Below are 24,676 nucleotides of genomic sequence, written 5' to 3' on the forward strand. Positions count from 1 at the left end.
CTGTTACTGGGGGCGGAAGTGACGTAGGGTACGCGGAAGTTTTGGAAGTGGTTGGTCATGGAGTCAGATGCTTACAAGGTGAGCCGGCGATCTGGGGGTCGTTCCACCGGCCGGGGAGGGCCCAGGATGTTGGGGTTGTGTTGTGTACGGGACTCGGTATAGATTAGCATCCATTTATCTTCTGGGGAAGAAGCTTGGCGGCAAAGCTTATAGCTGCCGCTAGGTGGCGCCGTGCAAGCTGCTATTAATAATCAGGTGACTGGGTGTCTTGTGACTTCTCCTGGCCTAGTGTCTAATTTGCCTGATGGAAATGTGTATTGATGGTAAAGTCCAGGAAAAAAATGGTTTTACTACTAGCATACAGCACGTCTGGGCAACCTGTGGCTCTCTAGCTGTTTGGGAAACTACAAGTCCCAGCATACCTTGCCAGCTTTTGGTTAGCTATCACCTGGCAAAGCATGCTGGGGCTTGTAGTTTAAAATCACCTGGTGAGACTCAGGATGGCCAGACCTGGCAGACAGTGTGCTGACAGCTGTTTCTGTGTATCTGCACTGGTATCCATCACAGGAGAGCCCCAAGCAGTATTCGTTCTTCCTTATTTAAAACCATTGGAGTTGCCAAAATGTTTAAGAATAATAGAGTTGGGCCCCTAAACATAGGTAGTGTCACAAAAATATATTATTATTATTATTATTATCGTTTATTTGTTAGGCGCCACAAGGTTTCCGCAGCGCCGAACATGGTACAAACAGACTATACAGGGTAAAACAGTACAGGACAATAAACACAAAGTACCAGTACTTCAGAAACTCCAAGCAGGCAGATACAGTAGAGACGGAGCAGAAGAACAGGTATGGAGACAGGAGGGAAGAGGGCCCTGCTCATTCGAGCTTACATCCTAAGGGAGGGTAAACAAAGTCAGGCACAAAAGGGAGCCAGTGAAGCAACGGGGAGAGAGGAAAGGAGCCAGGGGAGAAACAGAAGGGTGAGTGGTTAAGTGGATGGTTGGTAGGCCTTAAGGAACAGGTGAGTTTTAAGTGCCCGCTTGAAGGAGCACAGATTGGGTGAGAGACGAATGGAGCGAGGGAGGTCGTTCCAGTGAAGGGGTGCAGCACGGGAGAAGTCTTGGATTCTAGAGTGGGAAGAGGTGATCAGAGTGGAGGAGAATACACTCAAAATGTGAGTTTAAAGCCGCACCCAGATACCGCAGTTCCAAAACTAATTATTAACTTTAGAGTTAGAAATTATCCCATCACCAAGGACAGTGTAAATGATTTCTATTATCCCTGCTGTCTCAATAAAATATGACAGTAAACTTCACGATTACTATGTTTATGGTAAAATCAGAACAGTGTTTACTTTATAGGTACACTAAACACAATAGATGGTTTTGTGAATATGTTCATGACATGTAATACAACATCAAAACAACTGAAATGAATATTGCTCATGGTATTATATCTGAAATATATATATAAAAAAAAGTCTTTAGTCATTTGGTGTGTCCTGTTTGATTACTTTAGAAGAGATAAAGTTAGAAGATGTAATATACTGAAATCAGGGCTGGGCAACTTGTGGAATGTGTGAGTCAATCAGACACAGTTGGAGCCAGCATGACTTTTTTTTTTTTTTTAATCGATCTATAAAGTTTGGGTTTGACAATATTCCACACAATGGTTCCTGATCATTCCTAATTGTAAAGGTTAATGCAGATTTTGTGACGGCTATATGCACTGTTCTGAATGTTTTAGGATTACTGGATGAATTATTTTGCAATTCACATTTTTAATTATTTGTTATATGTAGAGCAATATGCTCACTCATAAAAACGCTGGTGACCCACCGCGACTCGTGGGGTACATCCCCCTACCTGCTTTCCTCATATGGTCAGAGAGGTTGTGGCTGAGTGGGTCAGCAGTAAAGGGGGATGTATTTTCTTTTTTCCTCCCCTCTACTTCCACCTCTCAAAATGGTGTAGGATTTCTGGATTTGGAGCACGATAAAGGTCTTCTAGTGGATTAAGAGTAAGGTGGACAGTGAAGGCACTTGAGAACATTTATTTTAAGATCACAAAAATTGCAACCTTCTAAAGCAATTCTGTCCTCAGTCAGCATAAGATGAAAGTGAAAGGGGAACACTGACTGAAGTTATAATTTTAGAATTCAAGCGGTTTCCTTAAAGTGCCGTCGGATGCTGCCTTTACTTTGTATGATGATGGGTACACGTCACTGATTTCTAATTGGCCACTGACAGTGACCAATCAGAAACCAGCAGTGCAGTCCTCACATCGTGGTCATTGATGTGGATCACTTATCACCTCTAGGTCTGTAGTACTACCAGTGAAGGGACAGGGTGGATTGGGATTAGAAGAGACAGTAGCAGTACTGGCGAGGTGAAGCCTATATGGGACATTATTACTACTGCTGGCATATTATTGGGAACTATGACTACTGCTGATGTTTTATTGCTTGATATCTCTTCTTTTTTTTTTTTCAGGTGGTATTTGAAAAACTTGGTGTCTTTTTACATACCAGCGCAAAAAGGCAGAATGATCAAGACTCTATGATCCCCGGAGTTATCCATCTTATTGAAAAGGTAAATATGGTTATTTCATTGGTGTCTGTGGACAGAATCAGAGACCATATCACACTGGTAATCGTAATTCCAAATAAGGTTCATGTAATAGTAGAGAATACAATATTTACAAGAAACATGCTGTATGTATAATGGAAAATAGAATACAAATCAGACTTTTTATGAATCAACAACAGCACAATTAAAAAAATAAATAGAGAGCACTATCGTGGCAACACGCTTAATGACAGTAAAAACAAATAAGAACAAATATATGTATATGCATCAACAATCATTAATAGTATCAACGGAGTCCAGGAGCAAATAGATCTCATAAATGCAGCGCTCTGTTGATACTATTAATGATTGTTGGTGCATATACATATATTTGTTCTTATTTGTATGTATAATGTCATTTCTTAAAGAGGTTCATATGACATTACAATATTTTTGTATTAAATTGACAGTAGCCACAACTTACTACTGATGGAGGACCCTGCTCCTTCCACTTAGTCTATCTGTGACTTCCTATTAGCCTCTGATCTGCTCCTTATATTATGACGCAGCTTGTCACGTGAGGCCCTGTCCTCATTGACTTAATCACACAAGCAGACACTTCCCACTTCAATCTAGCTTCTGCGTGCAAAAACGATTGTAGGGGTTTGATTCTGATTTTGGGAAGACCAGTAAGGAGGGAATTGCTATAGTCGATGCAGGAGATGATGAGTGCATGAATGAAAGGTTTTTGCAGTGTCTTGTGTGAGATATGTGCGTATTCTGGAAATGTCCTTTAGATGTATTTAACATGATTTAGATATAGAGTCGATGTGGGGAACAAAGGATAGTTGTGAGTCAAGGATTACACCTAGGCAGCGAGCTTGTGGTGTGGGGTTTATGGTCGTGTTATCAACAGAAATAGAAATGTCAGGCAGGAAGCTTCTGTTTTTGGGTGGGAATATTATTAATTCTGTTTTTGAAAGATTGAGTTTGAGTTGGCGAGAAGACATCCAAGATGAAATGGCAGAAAGACAGTAACGCGAGACAACACAGATGGTGAGAGATCAGGAGAGGATAGATTGTTTTAAGGCGTTTTCCACCTCCAGATAACTTTCACTTAAGTTGGCTTTAAATTTGTGTATCATCCGCATAGAGATGATATTGAAATCCAAAGGAGCTTATTAGTTTTTCTAGAGAAGTGGTGTAGATAGAGAATAGCAGAGGACCTAGGACTGAGCCTTGTGGTACTCCTACTGATATAGGAAGCCGAGCAGAGGTGGATCCAGAGAAATTAACACTGAAAGAGCGATTGGATAGGTAGGATGAGAACCAGGATAGGACAGTGTCTTCAAGACTTAGGGATTATAGCGTTTGTAAGAAGAAGAGGGGTCAACAGTGTCAAAAGCAGCAGAGAGATCCAGGAGAATTAGAAGACAGTAATCACCTTTAGTTTTGGCTATGATCAAATCATTGACAACCTTGGTCAGCGCAGTCTCTGTGGAGTGTTGATAGCGAAAGCCTGACTGAAGAGGATCCAATAGGTTGTTTGCTGTAAGAAAGTGTGTGAGGCGAATGTAGGCAATTCTCTCGGGAAGCTTGGAGGGGCATGGGAGCTGAGAGATGGGGAGGTAATTTGAGAGAGTTTGGGTCAGAATTAAATTTTTTCAGAATAGGTGTAATCACTACATGCTAAAGGGGAAATTTTGTTCAAATAACAATCATTGTTTTTGGGAGGGGGGGGGGAGTTTAAATATTTATGGATAATAAGTACTTGGTAAGGAAAAGGTTGGCACTGAACACAACCTTAAAGGTTGAGTTGAAGTATTAGGCTTATACCTTGATAAATGCAGTGACAGGCACTATTTGTTTCCTTCAGCACAACACCTGAGATAGCTCTTCCCACCTACGATCCTCCTTGCTTCATGACCCTCCCACCTACGATCCTCCTTGCTTTATGCCCCTCCCGCTTATGATCCTCCCTCCTTGCCCTTCCCACCTACAATTTTTGCTCCTTATCCCTCCCGCCTACAATACTCCTTCCTTCCTCCATGGCCCTCCCGGCTACGGCCCTCCTTCCTTCCTCCATGGCCCTCCCGGCTACGGCCCTCCTTCCTTCCTCCATGGCCCTCCCGGCTACGGCCCTCCTTCCTTCCTCCATGGCCCTCCCGACTACGGCCCTCCTTCCTTCCTTCCTCCATGCCCCTCCCGGCTACGGCCCTCCTTCCTTCCTTCCTCCATGCACCTCCCGGCTACGGCCCTCCTTCCTTCCTTCCTCCATGCCCCTCCCGGCTACGGCCCTACTTCCTTCCTCCATGCACCTCCCACCTATGATCCTCCTCCTTCCGTCATAGCTGTCAAACTTGTTCCCATCTCCCAATGAGACGGAGAGCAGAGACTCCATACTTTACATGTCCAGAGCTTTATTAGTCTGCATTGAGACATCACAGTAGTTTTATAAGTTGTCTGCTCTGCAGGTATTACCAAGGCCTCCGCTGCTTCCTAGATGACTGTGGCGAGATGGTTCTGGGAGCCTACAGTGCAGCAGAGGAGGGGACCCTGTCAGGTTTACGGCACATCTCTCTCTTGGGCAGAGGCGTCAGAGGATCAGATATACAGAGCAGCTACCGGCATCATGCCCAGTGCGCTTGATGAGCATTACTGAGTTGTGTGATTTGATTCCAAGCCTCCGACAGGAAAGTTTTTCAGGCCGTAATTTAAACCCTCGTCTACCTTTGGTGCCCTCCCAGGTCTACTGCTGCAGGACATGGGCAGGAATGACTTTTGTTGCTCACCTGGATCTCCATTCCCTCACATGCCCACCTAAATTAAATGGTTATACTAATAATAAAGTATCCTTTTGTAATTGTATTGTACTATATAATAGATTTGATATAGGCACATACACACAATACAAAAGTGTTAACAAAAGACACAGTTGAAACCCACACTGAGAAAAGCCTGTGTTGCCCTCTGAGGCAGCGCACAATGAGGTTACTTACATGTATTAGCTTGTACGTGCCCACTGCAAGTTTTACTAAAACATTTCTTTATCTTTCTACCTCTCATCGGTCAGAATGTTTTCTAGTTCTTCTGCCCTTGGATATGATGCAGCTTTGCTGTGCCGTATGCATTGGTTATAGTTGTATCTTATTTCACTTGTGTGTTACATTCAAATAAACAACTCTGCCTGATGATATAAATGCACATCATGAAAAGCACAGACATAAGTCTGGAATATAAAGCAACGCGTGTACAATAGATCCAGGGGGGCACGTTGAAGTCAGCAAGTAAAAGTTGTCTGGAGGTGGAGAATGCCTTAGAACAATCTTGGCGGAAATGTCACTTGTCTTACCCATAGAAATGACCTGTGACAGCTTTTAGCCAGGTACATTTTCACGGAGTGATGACATTTGTAGAAATAAAGCACAACAGAAAGAGTTGGGGGAGGAAAGTCTGATAGTGGAAGTGGTAGTTTGGTTCCTGTGATTTAGCTTCACCTTTGACGACAAACTGTTGAACATTGCAAGTAGATATGCATTAATTAAAGCAGTAAAATATCACTCTAGTTAAAAAGAAAGAAACAACGCTTCCTAATTTCATACAAGTTTCTAGGGCTTGTATTATGTACATTTATTAATGGACAGACAGAAGTATTTTTTGGACATTTAATAGCAAATCCTATCGTTAAACAAATGAAGCTAAGATCCGCTACAAAGAAGACTCTCTGTTACTTTGTAGTTTCATGTACTGTATGAAGAGAACTGAGACTAAGATCACCAGGTTTCTCTGGGGCTAGCAGTCAAGTAAGTTACATCAGATTTCTCCGTAAGCCAAGAAAGTCAACAATATATCATTTAACGGAACATCATGTCATACAAACGTGTAATAAAGGCTCCTAGCTGCTGTAGATTAAATCCTGTGTGTTTTCTCCCGCAGACTTCGGATGTTTTTCTGCAATGGACGCCCATAGGAGACGATGGTGAATCTACACAGATTCATTATTCTAAGAAGGTAAGGGGAATGTTTGCTACCTATAGACGCCTTTCAGTATCTGCATTGCGTTCTGTTACTGTCTATTCACGGTAGAGATGGGCGGGCTCGGTTCCTCGAGAACCGAACACACCCGGACTTAGGGGTTCCGAGTCGGCTCGGTACTGTTGTGCGCCCTCGGAATCAAAAACGAGGCAAAATGTCATTGTTACATCGTCGGATTTAGGATCTCACGAGTTTTGGATTCCTTTCTAAAATCCAACATCACGGGGGTGGGAGGGAGGGCGGACCCCCATTTTTCTTTTTTGCCACTGCTGTGTGCCAGTGTGTCCTAGATGTGCTAGGGACTGCCGTGTGTTTGTGTCATTGCTCTGTCGCTTACCATCCAGCCAGGTCGCTGCAGTATTTGTCTAAAAGTGTATGAAAGTAATATTGTGACCTGTGGGGTGGTCTAAATTGACTGCAAATGACTTGCAATTAGTGTTATTGAGGTTAATAAGAATGTAGGAACCAAAAAAGAGCAAAATTATGTGATTTTAGGATTTTTTCTAAAAAATACAAAACCAAAACACACGAGGGCCGTTTTGCCAAAACCAAAACACGAAGCTAATCCAGATCCAAAACCAAAACCACTTCACGGGGTCAATGAGCATCTTTAGTTCACGGTAAGAGGAATACAGTTACTGATCTATCTAAATTCATGGAATTCTTCTGAACAAATCGGAGGGATATTCTTTGCTTGACATCAGGAATTTGTTTTAAGGGGGAAAATGACTTACAAGGAACATTTTCTAATGGATAATAGCTGGTAGCTTTTATATTGCAAACAGGGGTTTATAGAGAGATCTATTCATCCTCAAGTGTCCTAGATTTCGTTGCCTAGCTCTGCAGAAGGGAATGGGTTAAACCAGGTGCTTCACTCAACATGTGATGAGAATGTAAAGGTATTACCCATTTCACTCATTGTGTAGGCTACACTGCGTTAGTAACCATCATCATCATTTATTTATATAGCGCCACTAATTCCGCAGCGCTGTACAGAGAACTCACATCTGTCCCTGCCCCATTGGAGCCTACAGTCTAAATTCCCTAATATAGACACACGCATACATACAGACAGACAGACAGACAGACAGACTAGGATCAATTTTGATAGCAGCCAATTCACCTACCAGTATGTTTTTGGAGTGTGGGAGGAAACCAGAGCACCTGGAGGAAACCCACGCAAACACGGGGAGGACATACAAACTCCACACAGATAAGGCCATGGTCGGGAATTGAACTCATGACCCCAGTGCTGTGAGGCAGAAGTGCTAACCACTAGGCCACTGATCCAGATTTATGATTATAGAATATAGGCATGCACGCAGTACGTGTTGGCGTTGGTTGCTATGGGTAAGACCTTCATTTCTACACAGTTACCTATAGAACCGGTTTCATATATATCCTCATTGTCTCTAGCAAAATAATCATAATCTTTCTTATTCTTATGGATTTATTTTTTCATTTGTTTGAACAAAATTCCTTAATGGGCCAGCCATGGCTATTTAATCGTATGTCTTCTTTTTTAAGTACAAGTGCTCTTATCTTCAGTTAGGGGGGTGTCAGGAAAGAATATAGGGCTTGTGTACACCAATGAGATTTGGGTTTCCAACAGCAGCAAAAGAAATCATTCAAAACTCATCCAAAAATCATGTGTGGGGTTCATGCTTTAATCAGGGCTCAGGGCCTGATTCATTAAGGATCTTAACTTGAGAAACTTCTTATTTTAGTCTCCTGGACAAAACCATGTTACAATGCAAGGGGTGCAAATTAGTATTCTGTTTTGCACATAAGTTAAATACTGACTGTTTTTTCATGTAGCACACAAATACTTGATAGCTTATTTGTACACTGAAATTTAAAGTTGATATTTGTGTGCTACATGAAAAAACAGTCAGTATTAAACTTATGTGCAAAACAGAAAACTAATTTGCACCCCTTGTATTGTAACATGGTTTTGTCCAGGAGACTGAAATAAGAAGTTTCTTAAGTTAAGATCCTTAATGAATTAGGCCCTCTGTGAGTGGTCGGAGTTTCTGTGCTACAATGCATAGGTGTGACTGGTAAGACCCAGATCGTCTCTGCCACGGCTCCCCCAGGATCAGAGATCAGAATGTGCGTTTACATGACATTCCAACATACAGCATTGTATGTTAAGTTATGTTTTGTCAGATAAAAGTTTGTAAAAAAACAAACCAATAAAAATAAAATGGTCATATTTTTAATAACATAAATAAATAAATTGTGTGTGTGTGTGGGGGGGTTGGAGACATGTTCATGTTTTTACATATACAATTTTTCATTGCACAAAACATTCCTCCAACAAAGTACTCATATATGTTATCCCTGTAAGTAAGTTTTAAGAAAAAAACAAAAAGCTGCGTTTTCCTTGGTTGAATTAATTTTGATAAATTAGTTAATGGAAGAATGAAACAGCGCAATCCTGTAAAACGCCTGTAAACTAAAAAGATATCTACTTGATTATGGTACCAAGTAAAAGATTTATCTGCCTTGAATTTTTTTTTTTTTTTTAAACGGATACACAAATACAGTGCGAGTATGTGAAAAATGATAATGTTTGCTGAGATATAATTGACTCCTGGCAAGAAAAGAGTTAACTGTAGTGAGTTTTGCATTAAATGTGCTGTCCACTTAAAAATATGATTGAAAAAAAAAAAAGCAATTTGTAGTAAATATACATGTTCCGTATAACATAACTTTTTATATGAGGTCGTTCTTCACTCAGACTTAACAATCGGGTCATATGGGGGTGTGATTAGTTTATTTGGGCGGTGACCCCACACACAATCAGATCATGGCGATCGATTGGCTGAGTGAATTCTACAGCTTGTTACTTTGAAAGCCGATCAGTTTCGGTCGGTGTTGCTGGTGGTATAGGTCCAATACTTGGAGCAGTGTCTCTATAATTTGGTCAATAATTGCTGCGTTGAACCGCGTTGTTGCCCCTTGTGTAGTTCATTTAAAGTGACCCGTGAGCTGAATTTGTATGGGGGCATTAACAGGCACAACCCAAGTTGCCATTTCATGAAAACAATGTAGCTACTGTAGATTCGTGTTATAGGTTTATGAATCTATAACAAGCGTTTTATGTCATATATTGGTGGTTTTTATAGTGCTTTTTGCCTCCTGTTCAACAGGAATCTCCAGGCAGTGTGACATGTCAGGCGGAGGAAGAATTGTTTGACCCCGGCTATGAGCCAGATTGGGCTGTCATCAGTACAGTGGGAACCAAGGTGCGCCCCCAAGAGGAGTCAGGTAGGTACTACACTAGACCTCTTTGTGTCCCCATTGTAGGACTTGTTTCAGTGTTAAGCCTATGCGCCTTACACTGGTAGAGGCACAGAAGGATGATTGTCTGGGATGATGCAGGGTCGTCTTCTTAGTAAATGTTCCACTGGGTTTACATTTGTGTTCTTTAGCTACAGTAAGGAGAGGAAGCAAGAAAACAAACCATACTGGGACCAATTCACCTTCGATCGCAATGTGAACGCAACTTGCATTGAAGAAATCGCACGTAACTTGTACACACGTCCGCCGTATTCATATACAAGCGGATCTCAAAACACGTTTGAATTTGAGTAGAAGTACACTCTGTCTATCCAAAAAAACATACTAGTAGGTTAATTGGCTGCTATCAAAATTGACCCTAGTCTCTACCTGTCTCCCTCCCTCTCTGTCTGTCTGTCTGTATGTATGAGTCTGTCTGTGAGTGTGTGTCTATATTAGGGAATTTAGACTGTAAGCTCCAATGGGGCAGGGACTGATGTGAGTGAGGTCTCTGTACAGCGCTGCGGAATCAGTGGCGCTATATAAATAAATGGTGATGATGATGATGTCTATACGTTACTTGCCATATACAGACAGACAGAAGACAGTACTAGATACACACATGTATATGCGCAGTATAAAGTCCTATCAGAGCGCAAGTCAAACAAATTGTTCATAAAATAAAAATGTTTAATTTTTTTTTTTCATGTAATACATTTATCAGTATGTTCTTAATGCGCATTGGACATAAAATGCACAGTCAGAAATGTAATTTGCGTTCGGAGGTGAATTGCATGCAGTTGGGTGCGCTGGCGTAAGGTCCGTTTCTGAGTACGCCCAGAGCCATTTATCGCGAGATACGACGCGCAGCTGGACTTGCGCAGAATCAGGCCCCGTATGTTTGTTGTTTTTATGTATTTGCATATATTTTGTGAAAGTAAAGGCAGAAACGTTGGTTTATGAGAAATAAAACAAGACTGGTACATTGCCCCAGTAGCCATCTATTCATACAGTAACATTTGGATAAAGTGTTTTTCAAAAATGGAAGTAACATTGTTGTAATCTGTATTTAAAACACGAAAATAACGACCCAATATTGCTGTATTGAACTAGATTGGTTTGGATCAGCTGTAGATCAGGGGCTCTGTGAAGCCCTAGTAAAATATAAACAATATAAGAAGAAAAGAAGATCCACCAAACAACAAGTTACTCTAGTAACCGATTTTAATACCTAGCGTAAAGTTACCCACAATATAATCAAAGCACAATAAATACATTAATTAGGATACAATTTTGTACAGAGAACACTAAATGCTGTAATACCTGCAGGACTTTTGATCCCATATGAAATATAATCCAATATATACTTGTAGATTGACCCTAATGATATAGCCATTTCTACATGTGCGCTGTGTAACGAAACACAGTTTCAGTATGTTTATATCTCGAGTTGGGCAGCACAGTGGCCTAGTGGTTAGCACTTCTGCCTCACAGCGCTGGGGTCATGCGTTCAATTCCCGACCATGGCCTTATCTGTGTGGAGTTTGTATGTTCTCCCTGTGTTTGCGTGGGTTTCCTCCGGGTGCTCCGGTTTCCTCCCACACTCCAAAAACATACTGGTAGGTTAATTGGCTGCTATCAAAAATTGACCCTAGTGTCTGTGTGTGAGTGTGTGTCTATATTAGGGAATTTAGACTGTAAGCTCCAATGGGGCAGGGACTGATGTGAATGGGTTCTCTGTACAGCGCTGCGGAATTAGTGGCGCTATATAAATAAATGATGATGATGAGTTTGATAAAAAAAAATCTTCCACTTTTAGACATCAAATATTCTCACAATTCCAGGGGTAAATAATTAAAACTCAATTGTCAGATTTTTTTCAATGAGGTGTTGCGGTCTTACTGTGGCCAACAGCTCCAAACAACTACGTCTCCATATTAAGTTCAAGGCTATACGTCTCGACTGGAAGGATAGATATCGATCTCTCGATGAACATACAGAAACAATAGTTAACTGTTCCAAGAAATTGTGCAAAGAGTATCCGATGAGATCCTGTAATGTGACAGGACAAGTCAGTCTACATAGTAACAGGGGTGGCTACAGAAATTGGAACCTAAGTTTTGCTTAATTAATAAATTCACCTAATTGGCAACTACGTCCCTTTTAGAAAGCAGTACGGGACAGGTGAACTTAGCTTCTGAAGAAATTTCAGAACGGTAATGAAACGCGTCAAGCTTTAATTCGGATTATAGTCGGGTACTGTTTGCACAACTTTTTGGAACAGCGTGCAATCAATATCAATCCTTCCAGCCAAGATTTATAGCACTACATGGAATATGGAGACGTAACTAGCCGAGGTGTCGGCCACAGTGAGACCGGGACACCACGTTGAAAAACAGGCTGACGAGTCCGGTGAGCAAGTTTTAATTATTTACCCCTGGAAGTGTTGGGGATATTTTATTCCTAAAAGTGGAGGATTGTTGTATCACACTTTGCTCAGAGATATAAACAGACCGAACTGTGTCTTATTACATGGCAGGGATGGAGAAAGGGCTATATCATTAGTGAAGATCTGGAAGTGTATATTGGGTTATATTTCATTTGGGAACGAAAATCCTGCAGGTATTCTGTCTTTTAGTGTTTTCTGTGCAAAATTGTATCCTAATTAATGTATTTATTGTATATTAATTATATTGTGGGTCTCTTTATGTCATGATACTATTATTTATTTAAGTTGGTTACTAGAGTAACTTGTCCTGTTGTTCGTCTATTGTTTGGTGGATCTTATAAGTGCTGGTTGTTCTTTTCTTTTATTATTGTTAAAATCTATCAAAGAAATGATTTACTAAGTGACAAAACAAGTTTCATATATTTATTTTGTCCCTTTAAAAACACCATAATCGATATGCACGTAATGAATGACTTGTCAGTTACTAGATGAGGATAGTAGAGGATGTGAGATCTTGTAGAAGATCGTCTTTAAAGTTTCCAGGCACTTACCGATTGCACGTTCTCTTCTACAGCGGCAAAGCCCAGCAATCGCGAGAAGTGGGCCTTTTCCCTCCGCCTGTCGGATCTCAAGTCTATCCGCAAAAGCAAACCTGGCCTGAGTTGGTCCTATCTCATATTTATTAATAAGGAAGGGGTGTCTTTCCAAGCTCTGCATTTTCATCAGGGTGGAACAAAAGCTCTGCTGAAAGCGCTCCGCAAATATGTCATCCTGGCACCGTGAGTACTGCGCATATCTTCAGGTTATCGTGTTGCATAATGAGTGGTGGGTGAAATCCTGTGGAGGTTATGGGCCTGTCCGTGAGATGTGGGCAGCAGGTGGGCCGCCAAGGCTTCTCTTGTCGCCCCCGACCGCCAAGGTGCATACTTGCCAACTTTTCCTCGTTGGCTTCAGGGAGATCCTGGGGGAGGAGGGCGTGCGGGGACGGGGCTTGACGAATCGCATCATTTCAGCCCCACTAAGATGACATGATATTTGTGTCATTAAGCCCCCGCCCTGCCACTTATCTATTGCGGGGGGCAAGAACCGGGAGGTTGCCCTGCTCTCCCGGGAGTTCTCACAGAAATGTGGGAGCTATGCGTTAAAGAAAAGCAGCTAATGAATCTCTAGAGACTGAAGTGTCTTTTACATTTCTGTCTCCATTACTGAAGTCATGTTGTCTTACCTGTCAGTCTTTGAATAATCTTGGTCTCCATGAAAATGGCCACCTCCATAGGCATCAATACATGGACGTAGGACATAATTTCTGAACTGTGTCATCATGCCACAGATGGCGAAGCCAACCACGTCTTGTACTGGCTCAGCATCAGGGAGAATGCCAGACTCTTCAGGGAGTGAGGGAGATCACCCCTATGTCAGGGAGTCTCCCTGACATTCAGGGAGAGTTGGCAAGTATGGGCTTATGTAGGTGAAACGTGTGTGTTTGAATATCAGTTACATTGCCTTTTTAATTTAAATTGCACGTGTATGTAGAGTTAGGAAAAGATAAAAAGAAGTCTACAAAGTTTGCTAACATTCACACTGGGCAGTGTTTTCCTGCTTTGCACTAATTAGTTTGACCGTGTTTCAAATCTGTCAATACTGAAACGGAGCGGACTGCAAAACGGTTAATAGACTCCTCCACTCGGAGTGAACCATCCAGTGGCCCTATTTGTTTTCATATCTATTATTTACAAGGTCGATCTTGTTATAACAAAGTGCTACAGTTTCCCTTACAGTCTGGTAATACAGCCAGTGCCGGATGGTGCAGCCTGCTGACACCAGACTATTAGGACAGTCTAGGTATTGCTAAATTGCTAATCGGGTAACGTCAAGCTTGATTTTCTCAGTCCGTAAATAAATCTCATTTGTTGAAGTTGTTTCCTGCCGGTTAATATTAAAAGTGCTCAGGGTACTGATTATATTGAAGCAATGTTAAATGGACACTTAATCTAAACAATGAGTTCATCCTGTGATGAAAAAGTATCTTGTTCTATATTACAGGTGCCGGCGTTGTAAGTCGCCGTACATAGATTTCAGTAGGATTACTGTGCAGGAGTATAATGTCATTGAGAGAATACATCATTCTACTGTACATGATAACCTAATAAGTTTCTAAATTGTTTTACATATGAATGTTATCAGTAGCTATTTTATATAAAGCAACTTCCATGTTCGGGTCAATGGTACTTTTAACATAATCTGTGCACCCTCCAGTGTCTGAGAGATGGAGAAGGAGACGTAAATGATTGATAAAGAGGCGGCGAGGGTGGAAGGGATAGCGTTAAGGTGGACCTGACAGTTATTATTATTATTATTATTCTTATCGCAGATTGGTAAGGTGTCCCAGCACCGTACAGTATGAAAAACAGTAGATGCATAAAACAGGGACATACAAGGTAGACAAAATAAACGCAGACAGGAAAACAAAGGGTATGGAGGACCCTGCTCATTATAGAGCTTATATTCTAAGTGGAAGAGGGCACGGCTGAAACAAGAGGAGCGAGTGTGGCTCAGAGTGGAGATTGGGACAGTTGTGAGGGTGTATTGGTGTGAGTAGTATTATCAGGGATAAGGTCACCTCTAATAAATAGATGAGTTTTCAGAGAACGTCTAAAGATTGGAAGGCTGTGAGAGAGTGTAGTAGGGAATTCTATAAGTGGGGAGCAGCACGGGAGAAGTCTTGTAGGCCGGAGTGAGAGGTGGTTATCAGAGGCGCAGAGGTAGATCTAAGAGGGCGGGAGGGACAATCGTCTTTCAGTAGAAATTTGACTACTTACTGCTGGTTATAAAGAGCAACTATGAGTTTATTACGTGGTTCATTCCCATATTGGAAATTGAATGTTGTTACCTTGTGGAGGCCCCTATTGTCAGCTGCACCATCTTGCTTGATGTGCTTAAACAAAGCATATACCAACATAAGTAAAGCATGAGAATGAGATGCACGGCCGTCACTCTCAGCACAGTAGACCAACATGAGACAACAGGTAGAGAGGAAGCTGCCTGTGAGAGCTTACATTCTACAGGGGGGTGGGGGGGAGAGACAGTAGTAGCAACTGGTATATAATGGAGATGGTGGGCAAAGGAAGAGGAGGTGATGGACAGGAGGTGGCAGTAGAGGTGAGCATGAAGAGGTGAGTTTTGGAGGAGAGTCGGGTGAGGTTCGGTAGGGATTTCCAAAGGTGCGGGGCAGCACGGGAGAAGTCATGGAGGCAACAGTGGGAGGAGGCAATTGTGGGCTGTACCAATATCCAAGCTATCCTCTATGAGCTAGAGAAAGCCCCAAGGCATGAGGTGAGAGTGACCTCCAAACCTCCCAGCGTGCGACGTAAGAGAAGAGAACCCCAGCTATATAGAAGAGACGGCAGGGACTGAATAAGCGGATGTTTATTCATTGTGTGATCTTCTATTATGGTGTTGATGATGTGTAGTTTGTGTAGCATTTATTTCCTTTCAGTCAGCACACAATGTAAGTAAAGCAATTCATGCTCTGACATTGACTCATAATAGTCTTCTCTGTGTCATCACAAAACCCATAACTGCTGATGAGAAAGCGATGGTCCTTGGTTAGATTTGTGCTGCAAGGGCAGAACGAAGATCTCATTAGTTGTTTAGCTGAGTCGATGACAATAGATAAGAATGGGTTATTGCATTGTCACTCGCCTGGGCTAATGACCGTAGCGTTAAACTCTTTTCCCGGTGTAACCGCGGCTCGTCTGTGTTATGACTGCAAGACTTTATCAAGCAATAACTAGGAATACTATTGTGTTCGTCCGTAACGGAGAGACGTGTAAATCTAATTGATTTCAGAGTAAGGACGGTGTCTGTGAAATGTTCCCTTGTTTTTGTTTTTTTAAGAAACTGTTTTGCAAAACTCTTAAGAATCTTAGTAAATAAATATTCCATAAAAGAGAAGAAAATGTTTTGCTGTTTGTTTTCCCAGTTCCCCAAAGGACTCGCGTCTTTTCCTGGTCTATCCGCACGATTCCCACGCTCTGTCCCACTCGTTCGATGAGCTGCAGCTGTTTGATGACGGTTCTTCTGACCTGGTGTCTGTAAGTTCTACACTCACGTTTCGGCATTTTTTTCGTTTCTTTCCTAAAACACCGCACCATCCATGATAGACTGTTTTCTGTTTCAGCGATGAACAGGTCCGGTGATTATATTTGTTTTGAGAGTCTACCTGAATTCTAAGCAGGGGCTGGCTGGCAAATTGTTACCCTATGTCTTTCAAATGACAAATTCCTTTGAAAATGATTTGTCTGAACGCCAAGCCAAATCTGAACCCTATTTTGCATATTAAAGATAAAAGGAGGAGCGTAAATGACAATTTTAGCTCCTAGAATAAGATAACTGTGTGTCCTGTACACTAAACATTCCGGTGGTAATCGTTTTAGCGATTACCAGAATTCCGACGCCGAGGGCACCTACGAATATGGGACCACAATGGGGACAGCAAATTATTCCGAATGGTCAGCTTTTCAGCAGTACAGCTTGACGTCATTAAGACTTCTATGGATGTTAATTTAAAGCGGCAATGTCGGTTTAAGTCTCTAAACACTTAACCTGCCTGGTCCCGACATTGCCGTTTTAAATTAACATTCATAAAAGTCGCGATGACGTCAAACTGTACTGCGGAACAGCTGTCCAATCGGAATAACTTGCGTGGTCCCATCGGAGATGTGCAGTGTCTGTTTTGAGGTGAGTCTATTTATATTCTAATCGGTTTTTCATAAGTTCGGTGTCGGATTTTTCACAATCGTTAAAGTGTGCCCAACCCAAAAATTCAGGGTTTCTTAATGATTCATCTGAATCATGATAATAACTTTTAAGAATCCTCGATATGTATCTCCCAACATTCCAGGGATAAGAATTGTGACAAAAATCTGCCATTGTCATCATTTTTACAAAGACCGTGCTTCAAACCCCTTTGCCTGCCAGTTACCTGGACTGGGTTCTGGGCTGTATGTCTTCTAATTGCGTTTTTTTTTGGTTTAACAGAAAAATTACATAGTAAAGAGTGTTATCTAAGACTTTAACATGCTCCCAGCCAGTACAAGACCAACATTTCCACACAGCGCAGCTTTTTTTTTTTGGACCGTCATCATCATCATCTATATAGATGCACTAATTCTGCAGCGCTGTACAGATAACTCACTCACATCAGTCCCTGCCCCATTCCCTAATACACACAGACAGACAGACAGAAACACAGACTAGGGTCAATTTTGATAGCAGCCAATTAACCTACCAGTATGTTTTTGGAGTGTGGGAGGAAACCGGAGCACCCGGAGGAAACCCACGCAAACACAGTGAGAACATACAAACTCCTCACAGATAAAGCCATGGTCGGGAATTGAACTCATGACCCCAGTGCTGTAAGGTAGAGGTGCTAACCACTGCTTCATTGCATAAGACAGACTCTTGAGGTCTTCTGGCCGAAAAGTGAAAAAAATAAAAAGCTACCACACAAACATTCCACACTGTGTCTGGAAAATGCCACCGTATTTACTATCATGTGAGACAACCCGCAGTCAGGATCCCCAGTTCACCTCTTCACTTGACTTGTTAACACTGCTTCTAATGAACAGCCTAAGGGGCAGCGCGAGGTGCCGCTGAACATCGCCTCAGTGCTGTCTATTACGGGAAGAAATCTCTTCTCAATTTTCTGCTCAACTCTATGGGCCGGGATGAGTGTAAAATCTCAGAGGCAATGTCTCCGCGGCCTGTCCCGGAGACCCATCCTTCACCTCACGCTGAATTGAATCTGCCCTAAGTGTCAGAAGATTTACTTCTAGATGAAACATGTCCCCATGTTGTAGTCGTCATCCGCTGCCCCAGCTATTGAATAGGTGCAGTGTTGTTGTGTTATCTTCAGTGCCGTGTTGGTCAACAAGTGCAGCCATTTTTTCCTCACACTGTGGAATAGGGAAGCGTTCGAACCATATTAGGCAGCACGGTGGCTTAGCGGTTAGCACTTCTGCCTCCCAGCACTGGGGTCATGAGTTAAATTCCCGACCATGGCTTTATCTGTGTGGCGTTTGTATGTTCTCCCCGTGTTTGCAAATGTTTCCTCCGGGTGCTTCGGTTTCCTCCCACACTAAAAAAACATAATGGTAGGTTACTTGGTTGCTAACCCTAGTCTCTCTCTGTCTGTCTGTGTATGTTAGGGAATTTAGACTGTAAGCCCTAATGGGGCAGGGACTGATGTGAATGAGTTCTCTGTACAGCGCTGCGGAATCCGTGGCGCTATATAAATAAATGGTGATTATGATATGAGGCTGCAACCCTTTTTTTTGTTGATTTTGTGTAACAAAATTAAAGTCTTCTAGTATAAAAAATAGTTTTTTGACGAGACCCTAATTTCTTTATATTTGTGTTCATTAGCCCTAGTGCTGGCTTTGTCTAATGTGGTGTTTAACGTCGTATAAATCGGTGCAAAAAAATTATATATTTTTTTTCCACCCATCAAACTCACTGATAAAAAGCTGTGTTCAAGACGTGTAATCAATGCAAAGGTGTTTATGGATAATCCCTCAAATCCAGGGTATGTAATAATAGGTGAACACAGTAGTGTGCTCTGGGCAGGGACTGATGTGAATGACAAATATTGTCTGTACAGCGCTGCGTAATTGGTGGCGCTATATAAGTAACCAATAATAATTCTATAACATGACATTGATAGATGATTAATTATTATATTATGACATAAATCAGTATAGTATAAAATGCTACATAAAGGCAGTATATGGCACCTGTGCTATATATATATATATATATATATATAAGGTATGATATCACTTTTGGTACCATCTACGAGTTAGTAGAAAAATACATTCCTGAGTAGATTAAACAAATGCAGATAGATAACTGACCTTGAAACTCATAGAAACAAACTTGTGTGTTACGGAAAAATTACTTATTTTGGACATTGGGGAAGTAAAGCAAGAAAAAAAAAAAAAGGGTTAACTTTGCACCTGGGCAAAACCATGTTACATTGGAGGGGGAGGTAAATTTAAAATGTGGGGACAGATTGATAGTTGCGGTAGGGCATGTCCTAGATCAACTTTAAATTTCAGTGTAAAAATAAAGCTATCACGTATTTGTGTGGTAGATGAAAAAACAGTCAGTATTTAACTTATGTGCAAAATAAAAAACTAATTTGCACCCCTTGCATTGTAACATGGTTTGTCCAGGAGCAAACTTACTCCTTTTTTGCCTTACTTTCCTTAATAAATCAAGTCCAGTATATCTAAGGTAAAATCTCTGTATCTTATTCTGTGTGAGAATGTTTCACATGAATAGAACTGCAAATATCATTAGCAATGGCTGTGTCTATCTGAATACAAATGATAGACCTGTAAAGTCCTTGCTTTATCTATACCGTTAAATTATCTACTGTTTACTCTTCTTTTATCTCATCATTATCTTTGCATTAATTACACATCTTGACTGCCATTGTTTTTTTTGGGTGAGTTTAAGACATCCAAAATTCACCATTTGCCCTGATTTATGTGGCGTTACACACCATAGAATTATATTTATTTGGGGTTCCTACATTTTGAGCGTCCATTCTTTATCCAGGCTGCAGAGGACATCTGAGAACTGATCTTGGTCACCTGATTCTTTTGTGAGGCGGTTCTCTCTCTCCAGCCTTGGCAGTCGTAATCGGGTCTGGAGAGGACCCAAAAATGACAAAGAGCAGGCAAATAGGTGACGGACACCGGTAGAGGTAACCTAAAATGGTCTAGAACAGAGGTGCTCAAATCCAACCCTCGAGGTACCAACAAGTCATGTTTTCAGGATTTGTGTCTGTAGAAATAGATGGTATTTTTATTATTAATTTTTATTTATATGGCACCACTAGGTATCCGTAGCGCCGTACAGGGACAAACAAAGTTACAATACAAAGGTGAGACAGCACGATACAGTAAACAAAACGCACAGTAACTCAGAGATCTCAAAGCACAGCTAGAGGGGCGGGGGAGGGGAGAGGGGAAGGTCCCGCATACGGCAGAGCCCAAGAGGGCACGGAAGGCAGGGAAACCCCCAGAGTGGAGAGGAGGGAGCAAGAGGGAACGGGGAGGAGGAGGGCAAGGTAGCTGGAGAGCAGAGTTAAAAGTGGTGAAGACAGGAGGAGAGATGACCCTGCTCAAAGGAGCGTACAATCTAAGGGATGGTATAATTACTGACCCAGAAAAATAGATTATCTCACCTGTGCATGATTAAAGAAATCCTGAAAACATGAACTGTTGGTAGCCCTTGAGGGACTGACTTTGAGCCCCTCTGGTCTAGATTATAAACCTGTTTTGATACGTTCAGTGCTGATTCAGTTATCCGCATGGTTCTGTAGTAGCCTTGGGTGTAGTACCTATTACCGGTACTGGCTACTCCAACATGGACTAAGACGACATGAGGATTCCGAAGAAGGACTACCCCGACCTGAAAAAAAGACTACTTACCAAGATCCAGATGTCTCTTACCAACTGTGGAAAATTACGTCATGTGAAACCGCGACTCCTCTTAAAGCGGCGATGGTCGGACCCGGGTGTCATTCATGTAATGTAAGTATTATGTTAGGGTTAGTGGTATTAGGGTTAGGAGTTAAGGTTAGGATTTAGGGTAAGGGTTAGGGTTAACCCGTTTTGCAAGCCGGGTCCAGCTTGTAAAGGTATGGTTACCCTTAAGCCTTACTCTTGACTCTAACGCCTAACCCTAATACCCCTAACCCCTAAAAAAATACCTACAGTACATAAATGACACCCAGGTCCATCCGTTGCGGCTTCACATGAGTCATTTTCCACAGTCGGTAAGAGAATGGGTCGTCACATGAAGTCATCTGGATCTTGGCAAGTCGTCCTTTTTTTCTTCAGTTCGGGGTAGTCCTTCTTCGGAATCCTCATGTCGTCTTAGTCCATGTCGGTGTAGTCAGTATCGTTAAACGGACTACCACCGGTTGCTTTGTGCGCCGAACCTCTACGACCGTAGTATAGGTAGTATATACCTATACAATGTATATTGAATAAAGGTGCTTAATACACACGTTGAACATACAAAGAGCACAGCGTGATGAGTTGTGTACAGCTTTGCAGCAAAACTGTAGGTGTGAATAGACCAAAAAGGCAAACAATGTAACACGTATATTAAGGATAAAAAATGATCCGTGTTTTCATATCTCAGAGATTTTTCCAGGATCCGTACTCGGCAACGTTTGGGGGGTTCTCCAAAGTCACCAACTTTTTCCGCGGAGCTCTGCGGCCCCAGGATGGCCATCACCAAAGACCCTTATCTGAGATGGCAGTTGGACTGGAGGATGAACCAGGTTTTGAGGTGATTACCTGTGTAAGTATTCAGCGGCCTGGATTTACTTTCTTTGTAGCGGAGCCTCTCGTTTTAGCCGCTACGGCTCGTAAAGGATATTGAGCGAGGTCGGGTAAATTGAAGGGATGTTGTAATTACTCTTGCTTACCCTGGAGTTAAGTGATACGGAGAGGCTGGAGTGTTATTGTGGGTTTCTGACAACCAAAAAAAAAATCTATTGCAGCAAGTGGAGTTGGGTGAACGCCCAATCATACAGCGCCAGGCCCCTGTCAGCGAGCAGGAATGGGAATCCAACATTGATTCCGAAGGTCGAGTGACAGATGTGGATGGTTTGAAGAGGAGGATATTTTCTGGGGTGAGTGTGGCTGAAGAACAGGGATTAGGTCTGTACACTGCAGCACTCACTGCAGACTGAAGCTTCTGCTGCGTTCATACATTTTCTTTCTCTGCCCACAAGATGGAGCTGTTTACAACACTTATACGCTAAAGAAAAACCTCACTGCAGATATAGCACACTGGGATTTAATGAGTAAACATGTTGTTCGCTTGATTTTTTATTTTTTTTTAGGGCTTGTGTCCAGCGCTTCGAAAAGATGCCTGGAAGTATCTCCTTGGTTATTATCCTTGGGATAGCACAGCAGAAGAGAGAAAAGCTTTAGTTTGGAGAAAAACGTAAGCGTATTTGCAGATTGCATGGTTTGTGAGACCCCTTGTGGACTGTGGAGTTACTGCAGTGTTTTTTTTATGGTTGATGTACGTGCAATACTCATTCTGCTCTGTGTCTAGGAAAAAGTCCATAGTTGCTATATTATCATAATCTTTTCTACTATGCAGCGAATGTCCTGCACCTCCTTCTGCCCTGGAGGTTGTCTCTAACTACAGCTGGTGTGCGGGGTCCAGCTCAGCTAGTAGCAGATTATTAAAGCACAATATGTCTACGACTTGGATATTACAGTTCGAGCCACGTCCACGGGACAGGTCGTCACATTATAGTGTCCCCTCCAGTAGCTGCGCTGATTCCGCACAGTAGCTGCGTTAGGAGACAACCGCGTAGAGAGGAATAAACCACAGGATCATCGAGGGCAGGAGGTGGTAGTTGTTAAAATCTTCATATGTTCTGCTTTTTTTTAGACCGTGTCAAGTGTACTATGAATATGGTCACCCGATTTTATATTGTGTTTATATTTTCTATTTCTGTTATTGTGAGTAATATTTACCATTAACAGACATTAAGTTGTAGAGTTGCCCCCGGGCTATATCTTTCTTGGTATTATGTTGTCCTTATACTTCAGCTTTGATCTAACGTAATCACTATTACTAGCTGCCTCCTTCTTAGTAACACAGTACAAAACAAATCACCGCTCTCTTCTGTGGGAGGAAGCGTTAGCACAATCTCTCCCACACACCTTCCACGTTGTAAACTGTAACAGAACCCAGTAGCAGTCACGTAGCGCGGGCTCCGTGCCATCTCCGTGGGCCACTACCCAGCACATGTTCCAGTGTTTGTCTTGCTGATTCCAGGGATGAGTATTTCCGCATGAAGCTGCAGTGGAAATCTGTGACTGAAGATCAGGAGAAGAGGAATTCTCTGCTGAGGGGTTACCGCAGTTTGATAGGTCAGTATAACATGACTCTTTCAGTCTGGTGGCACTGCTTGAACACAGGTGTTGAGACAATGCCTTACACGATGTATGCTTAGAAAGGGATAACACAAAATCTATCGTGAGTGTACAGACCCCCGAAAACACCCATCCAGATACAACCTGATCAGCACCTCCAATGCTTGTTGCCTCCCTACTTCAGAGGCAGGAAGTGATGTTACCACAATGGGGGGAGGGAGAAAACTCTACCTCCAAGGCTAAAGGGCAGTTCTTACTAATGAAAGTACAGACCTATTGGTGCCATGCAAGTAGCTGGGAAAAGGTGGAAATTACAATGGACCTTCTCAGTGTATTTCAAAATATAAGGCACTGAGAATCCCTAGAGTGCTGCTTGGACCGTCCTAGAGTGCTGCTTGGACCGTCCTAGAGTGCTGCTTGGACCGTCCTAGAGTGCTGCTTGGACCGTCCTAGAGTGCTGCTTGGACCGTCCTAGAGTGCTGCTTGGACATTGTGAAGACATTCCTAGAATGTCTATTTAAAAAATACAGTATTCGAGTGCTGCTTTTGGGCCTTCCTCGAGTGCTGCTTTTGGGCCTTCCTCGAGTGCTGCTTTTGGGCCTTCCTCGAGTGCTGTTTTTGGGCCTTCCTCGAGTGCTGCTTGTGGGCCATCCTCGAGTGCTGCTTGGGCCATCCTCAAGTGCTGCTTGAACATTGAATAGACATTCCTAGAATATCTATTCAAAAAATACAGTATTCCAGTGCACCTGGACCTGCATTAAGTGAGCTCTGCCCACCCTGCACTTTTCAATAACAAGGAGAGGAATCAACTAAGTCACCTGCCCTGAAGCCCTACACATAGACTGTCCTTGAAACGCTAGGTCAAGCTGTAGGTCAGCCCGTTGGGAGGACTTCTTTCACATGGATGGTGCAATGAGAGTTGGGAGAATACGAAGAATCTTGTACTGTCAGGAGGAACTTCTTCCCAGTGCAAGGACTTGTATACTTTTCCCAAATCACTAGACCCAGTAGGGAACAGAACTGATCAATCCCTATGCTCATATAGCGTCAACAAGGGAATTAAGGGAAAAATGAATACAGTTTCCCACCAGGGCTCATATCCCCCGAGGGCCCATTGAATCTGATATTTGTATATTTGAAGGCTAAGTACAGGTGGGAGAAGCCGTTTCCTGAGGCTGGGACTAAGCCCCATTGGTTAGTCTCTGTTCTCCAGGGAGCTAATGAAGAAAAATCTGTGCTAGTTATTCTATGTAGCATGTCTCTCAAGTCAGATATATTACACAAGGTAAAGCGTATGAACCCATTTGTCAGCTATAGGCACGTCCTGGAAGTATTAAAGCTGATTTTGTCCAGGTAA

General features: G+C 42.3%; 1 protein-coding gene across 3 annotated transcripts in view; it reads left to right on the top strand.

The window, feature by feature from the left end:
- TBC1D17 (TBC1 domain family member 17) overlaps positions 1-24,676 on the top strand; it is a 35,201-nt gene continuing 10,525 nt past the window's right edge. Inside the window, exons 1-10 of one of the 3 annotated variants that reach the window (XM_075190470.1) lie at positions 1-78; positions 2,497-2,595; positions 6,508-6,582; positions 9,762-9,879; positions 12,915-13,119; positions 16,323-16,434; positions 21,560-21,721; positions 21,924-22,055; positions 22,269-22,372; positions 23,222-23,316. In XM_075190470.1, coding sequence (XP_075046571.1) covers positions 58-78; positions 2,497-2,595; positions 6,508-6,582; positions 9,762-9,879; positions 12,915-13,119; positions 16,323-16,434; positions 21,560-21,721; positions 21,924-22,055; positions 22,269-22,372; positions 23,222-23,316 — 1,123 coding nt within the window. In that variant the 5' untranslated portion in view covers positions 1-57. The remainder of the gene's footprint in view (positions 79-2,496; positions 2,596-6,507; positions 6,583-9,761; positions 9,880-12,914; positions 13,120-16,322; positions 16,435-21,559; positions 21,722-21,923; positions 22,056-22,268; positions 22,373-23,221; positions 23,317-24,676) is intronic. The other 2 variants (XM_075190472.1, XM_075190471.1) reach the window with 2 other exon arrangements.

This window comes from Mixophyes fleayi, chromosome 11 (genome assembly GCF_038048845.1).
Source record: "Mixophyes fleayi isolate aMixFle1 chromosome 11, aMixFle1.hap1, whole genome shotgun sequence".
Lineage (NCBI taxonomy): Eukaryota > Metazoa > Chordata > Amphibia > Anura > Limnodynastidae > Mixophyes > Mixophyes fleayi.